Source organism: Apis mellifera, linkage group LG11 (assembly GCF_003254395.2).
Source record: "Apis mellifera strain DH4 linkage group LG11, Amel_HAv3.1, whole genome shotgun sequence".
NCBI lineage: Eukaryota > Metazoa > Arthropoda > Insecta > Hymenoptera > Apidae > Apis > Apis mellifera.
The window spans coordinates 11585580-11610304 of NC_037648.1; the positions used below are offsets into that span (position 1 = coordinate 11585580).

The 24725-nt window shown below is 37.5% G+C and overlaps 1 protein-coding gene across 3 annotated transcripts in view; it reads right to left on the reverse strand.

Annotated features, from left to right (window-relative positions):
• The window catches only part of LOC410317 (small conductance calcium-activated potassium channel protein), a 228054-nt gene that overhangs the window by 134940 nt on the left and 68389 nt on the right, over positions 1 to 24725 (reverse strand). For 2 of the 3 annotated variants that reach the window (XM_006566310.3, XM_016914843.2), the window contains exons 3-4: positions 19875 to 20145; positions 6582 to 6803 (exon numbers count right to left, since the gene is read on the reverse strand). In XM_006566310.3, coding sequence (XP_006566373.1) covers positions 6582 to 6803; positions 19875 to 20145 — 493 coding nt within the window. The remainder of the gene's footprint in view (positions 1 to 6581; positions 6804 to 19874; positions 20146 to 24725) is intronic. The other variant, XM_393798.7, reaches the window with a different exon arrangement.

The following is a 24725-nucleotide window of genomic DNA, read 5'->3' on the forward strand; positions in this document are numbered from 1 at the left end:
CTTGTATACAGGACAGGATTAGTTGGAAGATCGTGGTGGAAAGTTTGGCACGCACTTGGAATTTGGCCACGAATCGCGCGATTAACACCCAAACTTCCTTATCATCCCCAAGTTTCAACTTTCGTCGCGATTCCCTGTTTTCATTTCTCTCCACTCGTGTAAATTCGAGTTTTATATATATATATATATATATATATATTGTACGCCAGCTTGTTATTTCGCTTAAACGTGAAGCGGGGCGATGATTGAAACGTTTGTTTTCCAAGCAAATAAAGAGTGAAACGAAATAAAAAGACAAACCGAATAAATCATTCTCGCAAATTTTTTTCCAAAAATAGTAGGATCGCCGCCACGTTGATCAACCATTTGTTTCCCAACTTTTTACGTTTCGCGATTATTTGTTTATTTATTTGATAATTTAATCAAATCGAAATTCGATCGAAATTCATTACTTGCTTTGCTTATCGAAACAACGATTAACGAATCGATTAATTACAACTCGGATGGGTCTGGCGATTAGTTTAAACGGCGATTCCATGATCCCCCTTCTGATAATCACCGATCGATGTGTACATATTCCGTTTAATTAATATACACTTTGCCAAAACGCGATAGCGTGGCGCGAAAAAAGAATCGATATCGAATTTCGATTTCGATTATCAATGAAACAAACGTAACACGATTTTTTCCTAAATTAATTTAGATATATATATATATATACTCGTAAATTTCTCTCACTCGAAGCGAACAAAATGTATATTTCGTTTCTCCGAACCCCGTTCCATCAACCACGATTTTCATGGCCTAATTATTCCTTTATAAAATTAACCGCATCCCCTAATTAAATTAACGTCGCATATCCTCCGATATACCGATGATCGCCTCTTTCATTATTCCTCGGATTTACAAACTCGACCAAAACCTTCAATCATTAATTTCGATCTACCCGTATCCTTATTAACTCCTCTATCCACTGTCTGTCCACCATTACAAAATTAATCAGAACATAATCTACCGAAAATCAAGGCAAAATAGATCCCTATCAATTTCGCACACTGTTCCAACTTCGAACACACACACATACACGTTGCGAAAAATCTATTCGAAATATCTTTATCATTAACTCGAATTTACATCTTTTTATATTATCATTGCATTCACTCGAATTCCTTCATCTTTTTATATTATCATTGTATTATAATTTTCGATTACACAGTCTCAAGTTTCCTTCGAGCACACGCGTTAATCTTACCCAAAAACGTTTATTATCGATCCGCGCGTGTTCCAATTCCTCTTCGAGCACGAACGTTCCGAATTTATGAATTTACAGATCCTTTACCGGCCATCTTCCGCGCAATAGACCTCAAAACGACACCCCCGCGAAATCTCTCTCCCTAATAAAACGTCCCAATGCGCTCGTCTCCTCGACTCTCACCTGCGGTTTGCCGGATCTTCGAAACCAGCGGCGCCAGATCGTTATTCAAGATTAACTGCGCCATTAAACCTTGCCGCCGCCCTGTTGGCAAATCTCTGGATCGGTCCAGAGTGTTAATTGGCGGGTAACATTGCACGATTTTTAGAACGATTCGCTCGATTCGCGCTCTTCATTATCGTTGAAAAGGCGTAGTACGAAATTGTAATTGATCCTCGCGAAGAACGAGGATCGATGGGAGGATGAAACAGAAGGGGGAGGGAATATTAATTAGAAGCATTAGGAGAGGATGCTGTGAATCAATCTGTTTCGAAGATTTAACGTGCAGCACATAATTTGATGCCTTTGTAAGCTTTGCACGCGTAATCGACTCTTGTTTATGAATCGAGCCATCGAGCCGATCCAACGTAACCGTAAATTTTGTCACGTTGGGAGTAGAGTTGTGTACGAAAGAGGTGGAAATAGTAGATAAATAACGATTCAATGTTTATTCGCGCGTAGAGAATATCCCGTTACGTTTTGCTATTGAATGAATTTTTAAATCGATGCAACACCGTTTTGAATTTTTATCATTTGGATGACGAGCTTTTTTCTCTCTCTACAACTTTCAGAAACAGAAGTTTCTCATAATTATTTTCTTGTAATCTTCTTGAAGAGGAAACAAGTTTAAATTTTCTTTTGTTTATCGAAAAGAAATTTCTACTAACTAAATTTTTCTTTTTCGCTTTCCAATTCTCGTTCCCTTTAAATTATCGACAGATTTCAAAAGGAAAAAAAAAAAAAACAATTCTAAAAAAATTTTAATTAAACGAAAATATATAATTATAATTATCATTCCGCTTCGGAACGAATCTACGAATAAATTAGATCGACGAACGGAACGGAGGGAATAAAATTTTACCGCGACCGGTATTTTGATTACCGTGTTTTCGACGTTTTATAAATTTAACGATCCCTCGTTCGCGTGGAATATAGAATTCGAATCGTGAACCCACGTTCATAACCACCGTTCAATTATCCAAGACACGGTCTTAAATGCCAGAGGCGCGGTCCGCTTAATAACAACGCTTGGATCGTCGCTTGTATCGCAACGATATCGCGGTTGAGATTGCGTCACCGTTATACAGCTGGCAGAAGCACAGATTAGTAATTTCGTTTTACTTCGTATGATAATATCGCGAAAGCTGTTTCGCCTCGATTTCGATTCGCTTCATGAACTGTGATTAAGTCCCTCTGTCTGTGGAACCGATACTTCGAAATCCGAATTAGAAAGGTCCAAATTAAATTTCAGATCACTTTCGATGGTTACGTTGGTTAAACTTGGTCTCCTTTGAATCTTTCTCGAGTCGGATTTTAAATTTTTTCGAGGATAACAGGGACAGGAATTTTTATCTTATCGTTGGATTTTTTTTATCTTGAAGAACTTTGAATTGGCGAGTGAATTTTTAAATCGAATCTTCTTAGAAACGAATTCTAAGAAATGGAAGATTTTCATCTTATCTTTATTCCCAAGTCTGCACGTACTTTTCATCTTCGTATCACGATCTATACGAAACACTCTGTATCCCTCAAATATCGAGGTCGAGAAAAAAAATTCGAGAATTTCCCTAAAGAATCGACGTTCCATGGGATTAATCCACGCATGGAAGCTGGAAAAGGCTGGAGACGGGTATGTGCTATATATTCTTTGAAGATAAAATAGCGTGGAAAAATTCTATCCTACATTTTTTGATTTATTCACGAATCATCCTCGTTTCGAACCATATTTCTTTCCTCCACGAATATATATCTATATATATCATATAATCAGAGAAATTTCTAAAAAATTTCCTACAAGAAATAATTTAACCCGTGGACAGAAAAATTATACTTATGTCTATACGTATCCTTTTATCAAAATATCATATTCTCATTGAATACGAGATAAAATTTCAAGATTTTCCACAACAACTTATGGCAAACTTATTTTTGCAAAAAAAGAAAATTCACGAAATCGTCAACGAACTCGGCGCGATTAATTCGAGACGAAGAGGAAGAGGGAAAAGACGAGGCGTGTCCACCAGGATAAATTCTCTCGAGATAAATTTAACGCCGTCTGGCTGGTCGAGACCAAAAGTCTTTTCGAGACTCGGTCTTCCGGAATCGTTGTAATTTACCGAGGGCATGTTTCGAGGCCCATTTCCAAAAGCAAAAGCATTTGTTCGAGCCACTGTTTCCGACCGGTGGACGGTGGAACGCACGGGCAAACGAGCCAAATTGTCGTCGTTTGTTACGCTCGTGGACCGATAATGCGTCCTGGCTGAATTTTCATCGTTGTCGATGACAACCAGCGACCGAATGGATCCGCGTCCACGCGTTATTCTTGCACTTCCGCTCGAAATCACCTTTTTTTTTTTAAAAAAAAAATAAAAAGAGAGAAGAAAAATCGATAGGAATTTTTCACATTTTTCGAATTTTAACACTTGGAAATTTCTCTTCTTTAAAAGAGAACTTTTATAACGTTAAATTATATATATTACAATAACAATTTATCAATTATTATTTTTCTAATGATTTTCTGCATCATTCGATCACGCGTCTTCGTTAGAAAAGATTTCTCGATCCTTTGAATATAAACAAAGAGAGAGAAATCTTAACAAGTTCCAATCTTAAGAGGTGAATAAATATTTTTTTGTTTTTCTTTGGCAGATGTCTCTTCGATTTTTCAATAAAACATTTTACTGCTTTCTTTAGCATATGTCAAACAAATCAACCATATGTACTCTTCTCGAAGAAACCGAAGGAACCGAATTTGTATGCAAAGGCGGGTTAGTTCGATCACTGTCATCTTCTGTAAAATTATATTTTAAAATATGGCGATCGATGTAATAAGCCTTTCACAATTCAATCGTTTAATTGGATAAGAAAAAAGATGGTAAAAAAAAAAACTTACATGCAGGCGACGACGGGAAGAAAGAGAAGGAAGCCGAATTTCCGTGATACGCGTCCTTTTATGCTTGGAAATTTTACGACCTCCTCTTTTGCAAGGTAAAAAATTTTCGATCGTAAATCCGCGGAGAAATGTTTTCGCGAAGTAAAAAAAAAAAAAAAAAAAAGTGTTAGTGCAGGAAGGAAACGATATTGTTGCGATAAGCATGGTTCGGTATTAAATCTGGTCTTCGTCGTACGCGATTTTTCTGCGAAGAAAAAGAAGAATAAGATCACGTTGTCGTAAGATTCCATTTATCGTGATCCAGAAAAATTGTCGATTTTATTTGATTCTTTCTTTAATCGGTATAATATTTTTATGTACTATAAGTCTATTTATCATTTACTTGGGATTTTCACTGTTAAAAGTTTTTAATTAAGATGATGAGAAAACAGATGTTAGAGTTTTGATACTTTGAACCACTTAGTTGTAACAAGAAGAAGAAGAAGAAGGGAAATATTACTTTTAATTTCTTTTTCACTTTTCCTTCTTATTTTCCTTTTCCTTCTTTGATCTCCTCTTTCCGTCTGTTTTCGCTCTATCACATTGTGCTTTCATTTCATCTTTTCCTTTTACTTCCCTCTCTCTCTCTTCCTTCTTTTCTCTTCCACCTTCTTTCAATTCCATTCGAAATAATCAATCCATATACTCCATTTAATATACTTCCTCCACGGAAACATTATATACATTAATCGAACGCAATTTCGACCGTGCGTCGAAACTCCACTCCGATCGATGCAACTCCAACTCCAAACTTCTTCCATCATATAAAATCGTAAAAAAATTTCGCGATGCGTCCACCTTCTCGATATCTCGATTGATTAAATTCTTCCAGAGATAAATGTGATGATTGACGGAAGAACGAAGAAAAAAAAGGGCTTGTTTGTTGAACCATCTTATCCATCACGATCCCGCCAATGTTCGATAAACGTTTAATAAAAACAACGAAACGATTGATTTCCCCCGATATGTTGGAGAATACAGGTCACGGATTGGTGCGAGACACAGGCTAAGTTGGTGGCATTACTTCACAGCGGTGAACAGCATGGTGAAAGGCATGGTGGATCTATTAAAGAGTCAGTGAGACTAAACTACTGTGCTCGGCCGCACGTACGCGCGATGAAAATGCATTAATATCTCGGGCACACGTGTTACGACAAGGCTTAACTCACACGAATCGCTTTTTAAATTAAATGGTTAATCACGTGAATTATATCCCTCTCGCTTCGAACGTGGTTAATTAAATTAAATCGAATCAAATCAAGTTAATAATAGATTGATTTGTAATTCTATCTATTATATGCGACAATACGTTTCGTAGAAATATTCTTGTCAAAGAGTTAATACTGTGATGTGTATGATACTCACGTGGGCAGCTAATCGAAGTCAGGTATCATCTGGAAAATTGGTCGTTGAATTGTGCGCGCAACGCGATGCGACAGCGTACGTAGTAATAAAAAAGAAAAATAATAATAATTTCGTCTCTTCGAAGTTTCAATTTTTTTTGTACTAATCTCTCGTCATGAATTCCATATTATCGATCGATCTACAAACAAGTTTTTGTGTCTTGCGCGAGCCGAGCCTTAAGCATTTACTTTTATTATTCTTGTGCGTATTCGTGAAACTCCTCGCGTTAAAGACGTGGAAACTTTCGTTTCGATCTTTTACGCCCGGGGACGAATCCCGAATACGGGATTTTGTCATCGTGAAATGAAAGATCGTAACGTTTCGCGAGGAAATCCCCGGGAAATTAGATCAGGCTCGTCGTTCCTCCTTCCCTTTCCGCAACTGCGTTCTTTTGGACCACTGTTTACAATCAACACCTCATCGATCCCTCTTACTTTAATTTCTACTAACATAACTATATTTCTATCTAATCTAGTCTAATCTTTCTTACCTTCTCGATCGATTCGATTGAACAAAATTCCAAGAAACAAAAACAAAAAAAAGTATTTAACCACATCCCACTTACAGATAAAAAACAAAAATCCAAGAAACCTGCAATGTAATATTCTTAGAAAGGAGGGAGGGAAAAGTAAAAGAATTCCAAAAGAACACAGTAAGAACACCGTGCGTCAGTGCGAATTGTGTGAACGGATTGCTAAATAATTGCTCTAAATAATAATCGTGTAGGTGGTTTAAGATATATATCAGGCTTAAGTCTTAAGTAGTCGTGCCCACCGTCTTGACGTAGTTGACGGTCTCGGCGGTCGCCTCGGTGAGGGCCCTTCGTAGCCGTGATCGTCGGACCTGAGACAGCGTACGTGGGCAGAGTAAGACGCCCTGGGCGCCCTGTGAACCGGAACCGGAGGCAGAACCGGAGCCTGGGCCGGGTACCGTGGCCATTGGAGGCGGAGGCGTCGTCGGCATTGTCGTCGACGACGATTTGCACCACCAGGGGAACTGGGCGTGTTTTTATCACCTTGTTATTCCACTACAGCACTCTTATAGTAATGCTTAGACACAGTGGAGAGAGAGAGATAGAGATAGATAGATAGATAGAGAGAGAGAAAGAGAGAGAGAGAGAAAGTGGTTTTATTATTACAGGTGCAAGAGGTTGAACGAATGACTCGTAGGCTGTAATAGGCTCTAATGTGGAACACACGAGAAGAGACAACACACGGGATCATTTAAAGGGAAAGATTGATGCTTCGATGAGTGAGATGATTCGTAAACGAAAATGTTCAAATTTGAAGAGATGAATCTATATGTTAATAAGTGTTTTTATTAGAGTAATTTGAAGTACATTGAAAAATTTGAATTTCTTTTTTTTTTCTTCGATCTTATCGGAACGAATAAAGTAGTAGGCCTGTTCGAAGTTTATACGAGTTTTTCGTAACTTCGTATAAACTTCGAGCTAAATATGCAGAATATATATTATTTTGAATAGATTCGGCTCTTGAAATATGGACATACATACTTAGGAATCATCCCACGTGTTGAATAATCATGAGGATGGAAACTTCTTCCCCTCCCCCTCTTCTTTCGCAAAATTCTGCCTCCTTCACGATTTATTTATTCGATCAAAGACATCATCGAATAACGAATTCGTGAAAATCCGGGCAGAGAGGCCCGGTCTTTGAGATCAAAGGAGTATCCATAATCCCTGAATTTGCTCTCAACATCGAGAGAAAAATTACTTTTATTCTTTTTGCCGGTGAATCTTGAAAATTTTTCTTCGAGATTTTTATTATCCGAATTTTATCGAGAGAGACGCGTGGTGTCTCATCAAACTCCAAGATGATGGATACACCGTTTACCCAGCCATCGATTTTCCCTTTCAAATCATCCATGTACAGGGTGATTCGTTTGCCAGTGCGCGGCAAGGCCATACACCTCCCCGCCAAACTTCATCGTACAAAGTACCTCAGTTCAGAAAGATGCCTCCGATAAAAAGTTACGCGATCCCACCCGTGACTTGTGAGATCATGCAACTTTCGTCAAACTTTCTTTTTCGTCGTCTTTCTCCTCCTGAATGTACCTTGAATTGTCGTGAAAAGTTTCGCGGAGCATGGAATGACACGCACGAAACCATTCGAAACCACGCTTCAAAATCACCCGGTGCATTGTGCGAAAGCCAGAGAGAGAGAGAGAGAGAGAGAGAGAGAGAGAGAGAGAGAGAGAGAGGACATAGAGACACAGATGGAATCATGGAATCAAATCACAGACAAATAGCAACATACTCGTCTTGGAAATATTTTCATAATTCTCAAATCCTTCTCTAGGCCTGTCTTTCTTTACTCTTCCATCGCGAAGAAAGGAGTGCTTCCTAATGGGGGTAGAAGGGGGTGAGGCAGCAAGTGAATAATTCGACAAGCGGATGATTCTCTACGTTATTTGAATTGATTGTTGTAGTGTTCTTCTTTTTTTTTTTGTTCTACGCTTGAAAGCTACTGGTACTATTAGATTAACAGGGTTCACAGGTTGCCCGTTCTTGGCAGTAATGGCGAAGCTATTATACGGGTTACAGCAAAGGGGTTATATAGTGCTGTCCAGCTTTTACAGGCATACATGGATATCTGTGCATACTCGTCTCAGCGCAAAAACTAGAATGGAGAATGGAGGTTTTTTACTGAAACTGTTCTACTGTTCTAGGCTCGTGAAAAATGTTAGAAACTAGATGGGGAATCTTCGAATCGTTCTACTCCTACATGGACGATGCCGAGGTTCAAAAACTATAGGCAGGGAAACGATACTAATGAAATTCGAGGCTTCTCAATTTAGGGCAGCGCTGTTCACGGAATCGAACTATGAACGGAATGACAACTCGAGAATTTTTTAAACCCCGATTCACTTTTGCTAAAATTCACAGGTCAAATCTAGGAACAGAAAAATTAACAAAATTTGAAACTTTAAAATCGGTGAACAGCGCTGCACTAGATTAAAAAAAGGTCTTCGTCCTCGCACGATCCTCAAAATAGCAATACTTCATAAGATTGTCGTCTAAATCGAACAATCGAATGAGAAGCGCGCAGGGAAATTATTATCCAGAAATTATTTTTCCAGCCGTGAAATCAGGGTCTTTAACGATGCAAAAGAAACTGGTAATGGATGATGATGCGAGCAGATGGTGCGCCGCCGCTGCTGCAGATTGATGATGTTATTCCTATCGCGTTCTACTTAAAGGTCTGCCAACTACTACTTGCCATCTATCTACGCGGTGGTGACTCGCATACCAATGCTGCCTGCGTACACGTATGCGCTAGCGTGGTGAGAGTGCGGGGCGAGAGAAGTGGGGAGGGGAGGGGAGGAACACGATGTTGTTCGTTGACGACGATGATCGAACGAACGAAGATACCAGATGCTGCTCAACAGAGGGCTACTGTGTCGCGTGTGGACATTTGTATCGTTGGTGAAATTTCACCATTTGGGTTTCGCCTCTACGCTTCTACGCTATCTAATCTCTCATCCCGGCTTGTCGGGATTCCTCCTGGAAACCTAAGCCGATTGGCAGAAACCAAGCCTGGCCCAATGATCGATTCACACTGTGAAATCGATTAATTATTTACTCGTGTGCATCTACGACGACGTAGCCGCTACTAGCCGCGAGGAAGCTTTGACTTTACTCTGGGGAGGGGGAGGCTTTGCCTATTAAGGAGATTCGAAGGGATAATTCTCGAATTTGTGCTCGCTCGTGCAACGACAATCGAGAGATGTAATCTCTCCCTCTCGATTTCTTCAAGCTCGATTTAACCCCCTTGAATTCGCGAATTCGAGTAAACATCTTGAACGTCTATATTGTTCGCGATGAAAAGGGTTGATGCTGTTAAATTGAACGACGATATTCGAATATATTCGATCTTTATCGATCCGAGTAATTGGTACGGATTTTTCAACCAACTTGAGCTTGAACATCACTCAACACGCTGGTACATCGTTCACCACATTATTTCGTTCTATGTACAAACTTGAACCAACCTCTTGTACTCCAATTTTATCGATATTCCATTTCAAGATAAAAAAAAAACAGCACACCTTCTCGAGTCGAAAGAATCAACGACATTATCCTCCATGACGCACAAATTTCCAAAAACTTCGATCGATCGTATCCTCCTCCCCCACTCGACCATCCGCGAGCAAAGTAATCGCTTTCCAACTTGCACGCAGCCAGAAAGAAGGAGTAGGAGTAGGTGAGGAAAGGAGCGGGATTATATCATCTTGGTTCACTATAAATTACACCGTTTAACGGGATAGGTGATCACGAGGGGGTGGGGCAAAGGCGGAAAATATATTCGGTTCGGAGAGTGTTCGGGCTCGAGATTACGCTGATTCCGCGAAAATCCGGCAGTCCAATAATAGCGCGGCTACTCCGCTGAAATCCGCAAAACTGCAGACTTGGGAGTGGCTGGTTACGGGGGCGACTCCGTCGCGGAACACTGCTTGGAGCGACCCAAAGGAAGGGATCTATTCAAATGCGGTCGAGTCACTTTGGATCCACGTTATCGAGTTGGCTTCATCGGGGGTGAAAGGTTCGAAGTCCGTGGTTGGCTCGATGCGACCGCGCCGAGGGGTGGGAAAGGGTTTCTTCCTCGACTTGAGAGGGGGAGGGGGATAACGGACTTCGGAAGGAAAGTTTGGACGATTGGAGCGTCCGATTTTTTTTCAATCAGAGCTTTTTTTCTTTTTTTTTTTGATAGACTGTTTGGAAAATTGGAAGGAAGAAGAATAACGAGAATCGAAATTGAAAAGCGAAGGAAATTGAGTCGAATATTTCTTATTTAATATTATTCAAAGTCAAATGATTGATTTCTACTTATTCTTCTTAATCAGTAAAAATTACATCGTATTGAAAATTAATCGATCAAAATTAGGACAGGTGATAGGAATTAATTAATTAGACGAGAATGAAAGATATTTCTGATGAAGAAAAAGAATTTGCCAAGATTTGAATAAGATCAGGAAGCCGTTTAAAAATTTCCCTATACAAGAGGATCGAGCTATTTTGCTGTTTCGCATTCACGGAAACGAGTGTCGTGACTTGGCAAACGAAGATGTCAAGACGAATAAAATCCGATCCGATCGTCTATAAGGATCATCTCTTACGAGAAGCTACGAGATCTGAGTTTTTTTCGTGGCTTAGACTATCTTACAAGGGTCCTTCAAACGGGATTCGAGATACGATTAGTTGACTTTTTTGCTTATAATCGAGGCTACGAGGGTAGTAGAGGATTAACGATCCGAGACAACGAGTTTACGATCGGTAGAAGTAGAAAATGTGCCCTTAACGAAGCTCTGACCCTTCAAGATCCTTTCCTCGAAAGGAATATTTTTTTCCAAAATGAAGATTGAACTATTATCATATCCGCGCTAAATTCCATAAATTTCATCTTTCTAATTTCTCTTTTTTAACTTCAAATAATCCTTTTTTGGATCTAATTTTTGTTCTGTAAAATTTAAAACTCTACGATTTTATTATACATATTAATATATATTAATATTTTTTCCAAGATGAAGATTGAACTATTATCAAAAAATTAATAAAATAAATTTCATCAAATCTTTCTAATTTTTTTTTTTTAACTTTAAATAATCCTTTTTTGGATCTAATTTCTGTTCTGTAAAATTTAAAACTTTACGATTTTATTATATATATTAATATATATTAATATCTTTTCCAAGATGAAGATTGAACTATTATCATATCCGCGCTAAATTCCATAAATTTCATTTTTTAACTTCAAATAATCCTTTTTTGGATCTAATTTCTATTCTCTAAAATTTAAAACCCTACGATTTTATTACACATCAAATAATTCTTATACTTCGTAATTAACTTAGTTTTTACATTTCTTTCTCTCAAACTTTTATCAAATTCTCTCGATACATATGTATATATATATATATCTCACAGAAAATACGAACGTGTGTATCACCGAGCTGTTCGAAAAGATAACGACTATAATTATCACGCGAACTGGCGCAAACTTCCCCTTCCAGGATAATATTCAGGTGGAAATAAATCTGGCGTTAATAAAGATAGCGATCTCGAGCTTTGAACGTTTCTGGAGCAAGACGAATCCATTGACTCCAGGGGACTCGAGCGTTTTACACCCTCCCACAGATACGAGTATTTCCTGGAACAACAAGTTGGATGTATTCTTGTTGGTGAAAGTTTTCGGTTCCATTGTTTGGATGGATATTGGAACCGGGTCGTCTGGCGGCGCCGGATCCTAAATATTTGAAACTGACTGCCTCGTCTGCTTCCGAAAGTGTAATGCACCGACCAGGAATCGGAAGTTATACCGGCGTCGCGACGTTTGTCCGTGATTTCCGCGGTGAAATTTATTACCAGAACACTCGTCACCTGATCGTGAAAGGGGATTTCTCCAATCGTCGTTGTCTTTCTCTTCCGTTAAATTTTCAAAGTGTTACACTGTTTCGCGATTATTCGAATGAAAAAAGTTTTGTTTGCTCTTTTCTTTTTTTTTTTTTTATAATTTAAGCTACGTAGCTTAAATTGCGAAATTCTATGAAAATCCATTTTCATAGAAAATGGTACGTTTTCTGATCTCTAGATAGATGAAAAGTTTCGAAGTTGGATTTGGATTTGATCGAAATTGCGATACGTTTCGAAAACGGAAATACGAAAACGTTTGAAATCATCGTCGTTAAAATGTTAAAAATGTTGATATTCTTGAAACGAGCGTACATTTTCCCCCGGTATAATATTTTAAATAAATATCTCGAAAAGAAGCTTGCTTGAAAAATTTCCTTTCGGATATCTCGTGAAAATTTACGAATCGAAGAAATACATTCCAAAAAATATTTGCGAAAGCGGCTAAAAAACATCTAAAGAATGTTCCCAGAAGAAGCACACATTCCCACAGGATCAACATTCCCCGATCAATTCAGTCTTCAAGCTTGTTTCAAATAAATAAACAAATAAATAAAAAAAAAAACAAACAAACAAATCGCGTCGCATGCCATTCAATGGCGATAAAATCTCTATCAAAGGGAAAACGATCAAAAAAAAAAAAAAACATTCTAAAAAAAAAAAAAAATTCCAAGCTCATTCAATTCCCAACAATGAAAAGTGAAAGTGATCGTTCTCTTCATCGAAGCACTATCTATCGACGATTAAACGTTGATGATGACGATTCTGTTCCATTCTCTTCCCCCCAATTACGCATAAAGGGAGGGAGAGAGGAGGGGGAGGGAGAAAAAAAGAGGAAAAAAAGGAACGTAGGCGGTAAATTCGCCAATGGTTTTTATCCAATCCCTTTTAACGAGGGGCTTTCAACGGAAGAAAGGGAAATTGATATCGACCTTCGCCTCTGCAAATTGCCAATTCTCGTTCATTATTCCCTTTGGTCATCCACACGAGCGAGATGTTACAAGGGCGGATGCGGATTATTTAACAATGTTGTCGCAGCGTGTCGTATTATATTTTGATATCATCCCGCTTGAATTGGTGATTCAATTGAAATCGATGAATTATTAATCGGGCGAAGTGGTTCGTCGCACAAAATCACCCATGTGAATCGTGAAAATTCTTCTCGCTCCAGATTTAATTCGGTGATTGATAAATCGATACGATTAAATTTATAAATATCAGATTTTTCTATCATTCTTTTACCCCGTATAATATAACACAATCTTTGTGATCAATTCCTTCTTGGATTTGAACTCTGGTAAAAATCGAAGCCATTTCTTCCAAGAGAAAAGAACATCTTACTTAGAAAGAAAAAAGTAAGAGATGGGAGGGGGAGAAAAAAAATTGGAAAGAGTACATCCTTGTGGAAAAACGAATTTCCACGATGCTGGGAAGCAAGGAAATATCGATCAAAGGGTAAATTCGCGATAAAAGGGCAGAGGTCTCAAACTCGTTTCAATTCGATTCCTCACGATCCATCCTGTCAATTTCGGGGTCTTCACGTGAAACGCGCGACAAAACGATCCACCATTTACGAGCCATCATGGGCGGAACAGAGATTCCACAACACAGTTTCTTTGTTACCACGTGTGTAAAATTCCTTTCTGTCCGCGTGACGATGCATTCGAATCAAGTGACGCACCTGACGGAGAAACTAGCCGTCAGAAAGAACAATGCGATTTCTACCATTTCATGGAATACGTTCTATAAATTTTGCTTCGTAAATTTTTCCTTTTTTTTTTTAGTATTGCATCAAAAGTCGATCGAAAGAACGATACGATAAATTTTTATGGAAGTCTGTGTATGTTTAACTTTTAAATTTTTAGGATAGTTTAAATAATAGATTGAAAGTGATTTTTTTTGTATATTAACTAAAATCTAGTGTATTATAGATCTTCGAATTCCACATTCCTTTCCTGGAAAAATATATATTGGAATTCAAATATCGGCGTTATAGTATCGGTATTTTTTTTACTCGCGTCGAAAATAATCTAGATGGAAGGAATTTTTCAGCCTATAATTAAAAATGTTAGTTTTTTTCTTTCTTTCTTCTTTTTTTTTTTTTTTTAAGGTAAAGCGCTAGATTTAATCCGTTTCCTCTATACTCTTCATATAAAAGTTTCGCAAGGTATCCAGGATGAGAAGTAAATTCTCTCCACGTTCAATTCCATTTCGAATTTTCATTTCGAAATTCAAATTTAATCAAAAATATAAATTCCACCGAAAATTAATGAGAAACAAATTTTCAAAATAAAAAGTTCTCTGCTCCTCGCTCCTCCAATTGTATTATTATTATTAAATTTCTGCGCCATTAACGTTGAACGAATGATCTTCTAATACGTTCATTTCAAATTCTTCCCAAAAGTTGCATACCTCAAAAGCCCAAATTCCTCTCAACGTTATAATATTAAATTTAACAGATGATTTCACTTCGAAAGGGGGGTGGCGCCACGATATTCCACTTGCCAGAATCGTTCGGTATTCTAAGAAGAAAGACACGAGAATTCGCGACGTGAATGCATACGTTCCGCACGTACGAATCTCGCGTCAATCCTCGATCATTATCCCCGAAAAAACTGAGAGCTAAGAAAGGAGGCTCGATGCGTCCTTCGATTGCTCGATCCAAGGATCAAGATGCGACGATCGATTGAAATCGATTGAAATCCAAGAGTATTCGATATTCGCTCTCCCGTGAACAACGAGCAAAATTCTAGAATTCATTCATGATTGATTATCGATCGAATATAATCGGAGAATTGTTGTCTCGATCTCTTTTGAATTTGAGAGAGTGAAGTTTGAAATTTCAATGATTCGATGAGTATTATACTTGAGTAAACATTTTGTTCAATAACGATATTTCTTGTAGATTCTGTATAATAAAAAATTGAATTATTAAAGTGTAATATAATCAAGGATGGATAGAGTTTCTTGTAAAAAAGATTTTATACTATTTACATTTTGATAATAATGTGTTAAATATTATATATCGTGTTATAATTGTACAGTGTATATGTAAAATGTAGCTTCATATGTAAAGGTAATAAATATAAATATAAATTTGCAATATAAATTTGGAATATTTTGATGCTACGTTTAAATTAATTGTGTGTATACTCGATTAACCAGAATAAGGAATACATTCATAAGAAAAGGGGGGAAAAAAAAGAAAACGAGAAAAGTATTGGATTAAAATATTAAACACGAGGAAAACAGCGAAATGTTATCCCGATCGGTAAAATAATGGATGCAAGCGTGTTTTTACAGAACTTTTCCTTGGAAAAGTTTGGTACAACCGACTAAATGTGTTTCAAAGTTGTGTACAAAGTTAGTGTTGTTACAGAAAGAAAATCAAAGTGGAAATTTTTGTACAATGAAACTTTCTCGAAATTTTAAAATTCCTCTTGATGATATATTTAAAATAAAAATATATACAAATATGTGTAATATATATGTACACTAAAAAAAAAAAAAAATATCCATTAAAAGCTAGATCTGAAATATTTTTTCAAATATTGAATACTCGAACTTTTCTTTCTTTCTTTCTTTCTTCTCTTTTTTCCCTCTCCCCTTTCCTCTGTCTCTAGCACTCTTCGAGATGGACGAAATTTATCGATAGTGGGGATGCAGGAATCATTTTAAGTGCATCCCGATAGATTTTGCACGAACATGAAAAAGAACTCCCCAAAGCGGGGCGTGCTTAAGATCGTCTGCACGCGATAAAAACATAAAAACCGCTGTCCTTGCTTTTAAAATCCCGGATCCCATCCGCTTCATTTCCCAGGATGCAGTTACACCGACGTGAAACACGTGTACCGTTTCAGATTTACAACGTTATTATAGCGGCGCGGCACGAAACTTGGGATTTTTCTTCCCTTCGACGATTCTATATTGACGTACACGTCCCCCAAGAAAAATATAGAATACGTACGAAACTGGCACAAAAAGAACGAAAATTATCGAGATTTTAATTGGCACTTTAGCTTGAAAATAAAAGAAAAGGGAGGGGAAGGCGAAGTCCTTCTCGAAATTTTTCAACGCTACAATTTCTAAAAATTTACACAACGCGCAATCATTTTTCCTTTATCATTAGTTGAACGTTAATTACTCTTCGTATCGGTGTTTAGATGAATAAAGATTAAAAAAAAAAATATGCAGTTTGATAAATTTCTAAGTTATCGAAGCTTAGAAGACGAAGAACTTTGATGTACATTCGTATATCATCAGGCAAATAGATACGATTATAGGCAACGATAATTCGAACTGAGCGCAGTGGAACAGGTCAGCCATAAGTTGGACCGAGCAAAAAAATCATTATAAGAACAAAAAAGGGCATCGATCTTGGAATATTATACGACATGAATAATTCATCCTTGCGGATCATTTTTCTAAACAGTCTCACCCGATTCATCCCTCGAAAATAGACCAAATATACATCCCTCGTGCATTCATTAACCCGTGCTATTCTCTTCAAATTTCTCAATTTTTTTTTTCGATGTGTCAATCAAAAAAATATACTTGTACACATCGCGAAAAGAGACGTAATTGAAAAGTGAAAAACAAGAAAGAAAGAAAAAGAGAAAAAGTCTCAATTATCCCTGTGTATATACCGTATATCGGGAACCTTCGTCGCGCGATATGCAGAAGCATGATTATAATCCGTTGGCTTCCGGCCAGAATCGCATACAAAGCCCTTCTTTTCCGCTCCTTCCATTCCTTGTGGTTGTCCTAAGTGTACTAAGTACGATACGAGGCGTTTCGTCGTCGCATCGAGGAGAGATAATTAAACTAACAATGTTGAGATCTCGCTTGCTTCTTCCTCTTCCTCTGTAATGTAACTCTTTCTCTTTTCTTTCTTTTTATTTTTTTTTCTTTTTGCTTTTTTTTCTTCTTCTTCTTCTTTGCAAGAATCTCGTTTAATGACGACGGAAGATTCATTTCGTCGCTCGTCGAGGCACGATTCTTGGGAATAAACAAATTACCTTTCTCTTTGCGAGTGTGAGTCTTTCTGTGATTATATATATATGTATATGTGTGTATGAAAATTTCATTACAGATAAGCAGATTCTCGATTGTTTTTGGATCGCGCTCATCCGTTTTATTATTAATAATTATTGTCGATACAATTACACGTTTGTAGTATTGGAGATGTTCTAATTGTTTCAAATATTCCGATTATTCCGTTGTAATATTAAATTCACGCGCTTTCAGAATATTATACATTTTATCGGTGATAAGTAAATTTGTTAATTAATAATTGATTTTGATTTCATGGTTTGACAAGAATAAATGGAATTAAATTCATTCGTTTGCAAGGTTTGTAAAGGTTAAAAATTTTTTTAACAAACGTGCGTATAATTATGTATATTTCTATTCTTATTGAAACGAATCGAAAAAATTTTCTCAAAGACAATCATTCGTCCTTGCCTTCTTTTGACTTCACCTCCTCTTTTTTTCCTCTGTCAAGAAAACATTTAAAAGACACGGACCAATATCTAAAATCTTCCATCCCATTAAAACTTTTCCAAACAATCTTCCCTCAAATCGTTATCAATCCAAATCAAACACTTTTCACATCTCCTTTTTCCTTTTTCAAACACTTCAAAAATTCCATCTCCCTCATAACTTTCCTTCCGTTTATGTAAATCAATCTCAAATGAAACGAAAAATCCAAAACATTTCGAATCAATCCATCCAAACGAGACAAACAATGTTTCTCGTTTCGTTTCTGCGTTTTAATAAATCTCATCAATTATTTCGAACGCGTATCGGCGTATTGATATTCCGCCCGTTATTCCGTCCAACGAGAGTTGTTCCGCCGTATTCCCAAGCAATCGATGACAATTCTCTGCCCAACTCGTCGAGCCTCCTTTACCAATCCTTCCGAGCGGTACATACTTTCGGAAAACGAATCGTTCTCTCTGTGTCGCGCAGTGCCATCTACGATCAGCAACGTTCACCGAACATTTCGTACATCCCTCGACGAAACTCCTTATCAAGTATCGATTCTCGCTTTCCTCGCCACGTCCGTCGGTATCGGACGTTGTTGCTTAGGGTTGTTTTCCAGTCGATGCTTCAACCCTCTGTTAGATGGCAGCACACGCGATTGACCGGGTAAAAAGGATTATTCCCGGGAAAAAAATTTGAATGTGACGCGTCTTCGTCTCTTTGAAAGTCGTCTCTTGTTGTTCTGCTTTTTTTAAATGATTTCTCTTCGACTCTATGATAATTGTGATTTTTAATCGAAGCGATCGAAATATTCTTCTTGTTTCTCAAGAGAAAGGAAAAATAGAGATGCAAAAATTAAAGAAAATGAATAATACATTCCTGTTCCGATTTCAAATCGAAAATTGGGAAAATTTTCTTCAATTAATAATAAATTATTTCATCTTTGAAATTGAATCCTAGCTCAACGAGTAATTCTTTCGTCGACAAGTCTCTAAAAAAAGGGATTCAAGAGTAAAGAAAGGAAAGACAAGGAAAATACAGTTCGAGTGCGAAAAACTCGAAAGAAGACGCAACAGGAAGAATCGAAAACGCGATGAGTACAAGGGGATTGTAACCAAAGTGAGTGGACGCGGATACAGACACGATACGACAACGTGCTTTTGGATAATTTGGTACACACCAATCGGACGGATCATCAACGATACAAGCAGCATGAACAACGACACAGCGACACCTAACAACAGAACGTTCTCTCCATTTTGTCTTTTTCTCTGGTATCAATCGCGCGGATGGCACGAGGCATCGCGAACGATCGTGCGAAAGGAAACCTGGATGCCTATTTTCACTTTCCATTCCTTCAAATATCACGTTTAATTAAAAGTTGCGGAGTTCGTTTAAAAAATATTTCAATTTTGAAGAATCTTTTGAAAAAGATTTTAACGATAGAATTTATCCAAAAATATTACATACATTACATATATCTATTTCTTTCTTTCGTAGAAATTAATAATAATTTTCTCGAAGAATACTTGCAATAGCAAGAAAAAAAAATTTATACGCTAACTCATTAAAAAAAAATCACGATATTACACTCCGTTCTTAGAAATCTACTCGAAGAGACCAAATATCATCATCCCCTTTTTCCTTCCTTAAAACCATCGTAAGTTCGATTAATCTACCATTACCAAGAATAAATCACCTCAGTCAATCTACCGATACGAGTCCGGTGGAGAGCAAGACTCCCTCCAGCCCTCCATAAATCTGTCTTAAAGTCTCCTTATCCCTTCCTCCCAGCCCATCCATAAGATTCATAACACCCTTTCCTCGGACCCACGCACCAGCGGACCCATAATACCCGCTTTACGCAGAACAATCTCGAAAGTGGAATTAGGCATCCGGATTTCCTTCTCGCCCCGTTTCAAAGCATGATAAACGTGTACACAAGGGGAGGGAGGGTGTGCAATCCAAGTGGATGGATCTATAATAATGTAACTGACTGACACCATGGGACGCGATGACGCGGTGCACGTGCAGAATGATGATGTGCCACACACTTTGAAAAAACGAAAACTTTTCTTTTTTTTTTTTTCTTTCGTTCGATCGGTTCTAATTCGTAAAATGGAACCGGAGGGGTGGGGGGTGCCCCTTCGGCTTACCTGGCGGAATTGTCGAATCCCTCCATTGATCCGCAACGAGTCGGCCGCGATGCCGGCAATTCCGTCGCCTGGCTCGCGCAGCTGCCGCAGGGAGGCAGCACTCGGCGCCGTGGCCGTGTGCAACGGGCAACAACATCCGGAACAACAGCACGCTGACGCTTCCGGTTGCGAGCTCTGCCGTATTATGCGCGCGCTGGGGGACGTTGTGACCAGAACCGGAGGCGGAGGCGCCTGGCAAGGGCAACAGTGGTGGCCGCTCTTCACGCTCTCCCTGGAACACACAGGTGACACGTTGATTATTGATTTGCGCTCGATCAATATCGTGGATCGATCCAGCATGGGTTGAAATGAAATTGGTGACAATATCGTAATTTTCCCAGTAAATGTAGATCTTTTTTGAAATTTTTACATTTTATTTCTCACCCTATACTCTTTAATTATGTTACACTTTAAAGTAGATTGAAGTATTATTTATTATTTTTCTTTTTCTCTTCCTTTGAAGATTATATTCGATTGAGATAATCTGAGAATTCGACAAGATTTTGAAATTTTATTTTTTTTTAAATATATAATGTTGAAATCTACAATATTGTTGAAATTTTATTACAATTTTGGTATATTTTTTTCTCTTTTAGAGAAAGATTAGTTTGGCCTAGGTCGTGGAAAAGGTTTCTGGAAAAGGTGTAAAAAAGAAATGAAACGTTTAAGATAAGAGCAAACCTAGGATAATAATAGGATGACCTCGACTTAGAGATTTCGCGGAAGGTTAAGACATTTCGACACGGGTTATATATTTTTGGGTTTTTCTCTCCTCCCGTCGTTTACCAGAAGTCGTAAACCTAAAATATCTTAGAGTCTGTTACCCTCGAATCTAGACACAACTCGTTCTTATATATTTTCACAAATTAAACGAAAAATTATTTCTGAAAGTTGTGTGAACAACAAACGATGTAACTATTAAAATAGCCTACTTTTCCTAGAATTTTGTCTCCGAGTTTATTTTCTTATGTTAATTGACAATATTTAATTGAGAAATAGATAAGATATCGAGTTTGTAAATTTGAGATTGGATTTTCAAGTTTACTCCCGTCAATTATAGTTCAACCCTATCTGAAACGTGTTAATCAATAAGAAAATCCACACAACTAATATCTTATATTATTTGCAAATAAAAAGAGAAAGTATATATATAAATACAATCTTCTTAAAATTCAAAAACTTTACAATCCTTCCAATGCGTTATTTTTTTTAAAAAAAAAAAGAATTCTCTCTCTCTCTCGCTTAATAATTGCCAGAAATTAAATCCTATCGAATCACATCCAAGGCTTTCTACCTGAGAAATATAATCATCATCATATCTCGTTACTAAGAGTCGAATTATTCAACGTCCCGTTTATAATCACCGTAATCTGTTCTCGTTACAAAAGTGAAATATCCTTTCATTTTGATTACGAATTCCATTATAATATTACTCCACGCTGCCATTCCACAAGAACATATTATTATAAACATTTCAATATATACGTCAATCGTTATCGCATTAATGAAATTTCATTGGGCGGACAAGGGACCATATTGTCAGTTTCGGTATTGGGAGTTAATTATCTTATGCGACTGGTAAATACGTGGATGTCAATGGAACTATATCACTCCCAATGCATTGTCTATATATGTAATATATTCAATATATATATATATAGATACACGCGTATACGTGTTAATTTGAGCAATGCCAACGACATATTGTACAGCTGACAATCGGCACGATTGCATGATTGGGATCGATCACAACGCCACATCTGCGTCGAGAAGAATTCAAATCTGCCATTTGGTTCGAAATGGGTAGCTATTCTCTTATTCTAATTTCCTCGTCTAATTTTACCATTCCTCGTGGTTAAACGTCGAGAGATTTATTTGCTTGATTCCACCAGTGTATAATGATTTGAATGTTTCGTTGTTCATAAACTAATTTGCAAGTCTGTTCGTGATTCGTACTATTTACTATTTCACCAAGCTTTCTGTAAATATTAACTTGCAAATAAGAAAACGTAGGGACAGAAGTTCTAGGTTGAATCGATCAAAGATGAACGAGATGCGTGGTCGGTGCATATGAAACATATCGAAATCTAATTGGAGTAATTAAATGAAGCACCTTTAATAACAAAACATTGAAATTACGGAACGTGGCGAATAAATTTTTCCGATTTAAGTGCCTTCGTAAATCAAAATTTAATGAAAATATTGATAATTCATACAAATTTGTCATTTGAAAAAAATCCAATGTATAAATTTTAACAAAATTTCATCCTCAACAACATCCAAATTTAAATGTATCATAATATTCTGAAATTTAATTTAAAAAAGTATCTATTCGTTTTTATGCCCGCGACAATTAACACGATTCCATTTCCTTTTAATCTCCAATTAAAGGCAAGGATACACATTAACTCGTTCTAATTTCAACTTGATGTCCAATAACAAACCGTGAGTAATGGTAACAAGAGTGAAGAGGAAAAAGAAGAAAAAAAAGAACGAAGAAAAAGGAGCGAGGAACTTCACCGAGATGGCTAATTCGATTTTCGAGCGCACAACGTGCCCCAGTTAGGCTGCGAACCTTTGTCCGTCATCTTCGTGTCCATCATCTCCGATTCGAACGTTGTCGATGCAAAGAGAGAGAATATTGCCTCGAGGTATATCGTTAACCCTGGCTAAGCGAAACGTCAAAGCGTTCGATGTCGGACAGATCCTACACACGCGAAATAACGCGATTATGACGTTTGCCAATCGCTACTTTACTCGAACACGAACGATTAAACGGAAAATGATTCGCGATTCCAATTTTGGCTCCACGAGTCGCTTTATCTAGTTCGAACGAAATTAGAATCGCGAAATTCCAATTCCAAGAATTCGAACGATATTTTACATCAATTTTAATCGTACAAAAGGGAATATTCGTTGGAAGATTCGTTATTGTGCGGGACACGTAAATATGAATATATGGATATATTTGTATGAAAAAGTTTGAACGAATTTGATACACGTGAAAACGTAGGTGGTTTAACATTTGGTCCGAGTTTGTCGGACCCAAGATCTGATTTCTCTAGAGGCGAATCTCTCCGAATTTTCTTTCTTGGATAACTTTTCTGATATTATCTTGGAATATTTATTTTCTCTTGTTAAAGGAGATAAATTATTGGATTACAGAATGTCGAAATAATTTGGCTATATTTATATTCGTTATTTAGATGCCAAAAAAAAAAGCAATAAATTATCCTTGCAGTGTTCGATCAAAGAATCTTGGTCAATTTTTATCTATATACAAGCATTTCTAATGTGCAGTAATTTTAATCTTCCAATGTATTTCGTTTCTTATCAATTAACTGTATAGCATAGATGCGTGATTCGAAAATTAAGTTTCAACTTTTTTCCATTCCACATATTTCACACATTTTTCTTTTTGTTTTTTTGATAATTTTAATAATTCTATATATTTCCTTAGAGCTTGAAAATCTTTCGTGTAAAAGTTTCGTGTAACGTGCAAGTGTCAAGCCATTTATTTCAATTTCCTCGCGGTCTAAGGAAGAGTGGCACTTTACGAAGAATTTCAGAGGCAGCTTTTATCCTTTGCTGGACTCGGTTGGTGGCTCTCGAAAGCTCTCGTCTAACCCCTTTCGGATATTATATCCGAGGCCATATGCTGTCCCAATGAAAATTCCATGCTCTCTGGGCTTCGACTGGTCCCTTTGCAAACGCCTTATCCATAAATCTTTAGCATGGCATCCCGCCCGACAACTTCGTGCATCGTTGGGAATAATGCTACCGTCTCTGAACAACCAGCGACTCCGTTTAATAGAATTTAATTTATAGCGATTCACGGCCACCTGTCATACGTTCAAAGTTTCTTTCGAACAGTTGGAAATTGAAAAATATATCCTGTCTGTATATCAGAGTTTTTTCAGAGATGCTTTAAAGAGTTTCCTTTTGAATACAGCCTTCTTACAAGTTTTGAATCAAAGTTTACAAAAGTTTACAAAGTATTCTGTGTCATATTTCATACCTTTGTCTTGAACAATTATAAAATATCGAAATTAGTCGAAATTCTGATCGAATACTCAAATTTCTTTCTTTCCCTCGCATATTTAGAATTTTTCTCTCAATTCTATTCAAAAATATGTTTTTTCTCTCGAAAGATTCGATACTCTTGCTTTCGAACGAATCATTGTTACATCCGAATAATCTCCTGTCGAATCGTGAAGCTTGCAAACAAGTCGTACGTAACTTCCTCACAAGGAAATTATATTTCAACCTTCGTCTCGAAAACGAGTCCATTTCCAAGCAGAATTGGGTTCCGCGATCTTCGACCATAGCGATCCGTTTATAAAGTGACGCGTAGATAACAGTGGCGGATATTCAGAATTTTCATTTTAAAAACGATTATCCTCTCGATACATCTCGATTCTCGATGGATAACACGAAGAGAGCATCGCCGAAGTATCCTTATCTCTCATCCCTTCCTCGAGGACGCACGCTCCAATTTCCTGGCCCCTCTTCCCCTTCCCCTTAAAATGGAACAAGTTCGTTGTCTCCAAGAATCGAGATCCCGTGTTCTTCTCAGGAATTGGATTTCGGAGGCCGACGACGGTTTCAAGAGCGGAAACTCGCGCGAGAAGAGTTCGGGTCATCTGGTTTTCTGGTACTGGAAAAAATGATTGCGAGGAGGAGAAAAGAAACATTTTGCCAAGAATAGAGTCGTGTATTCCAACGTGATTTCAAACTAAATTGCCAAGCCTGATATAGAGAATAAGTGGCCAATTATCGCGCCTTCCTCGAGCATCTCTGATGGAGAACAAG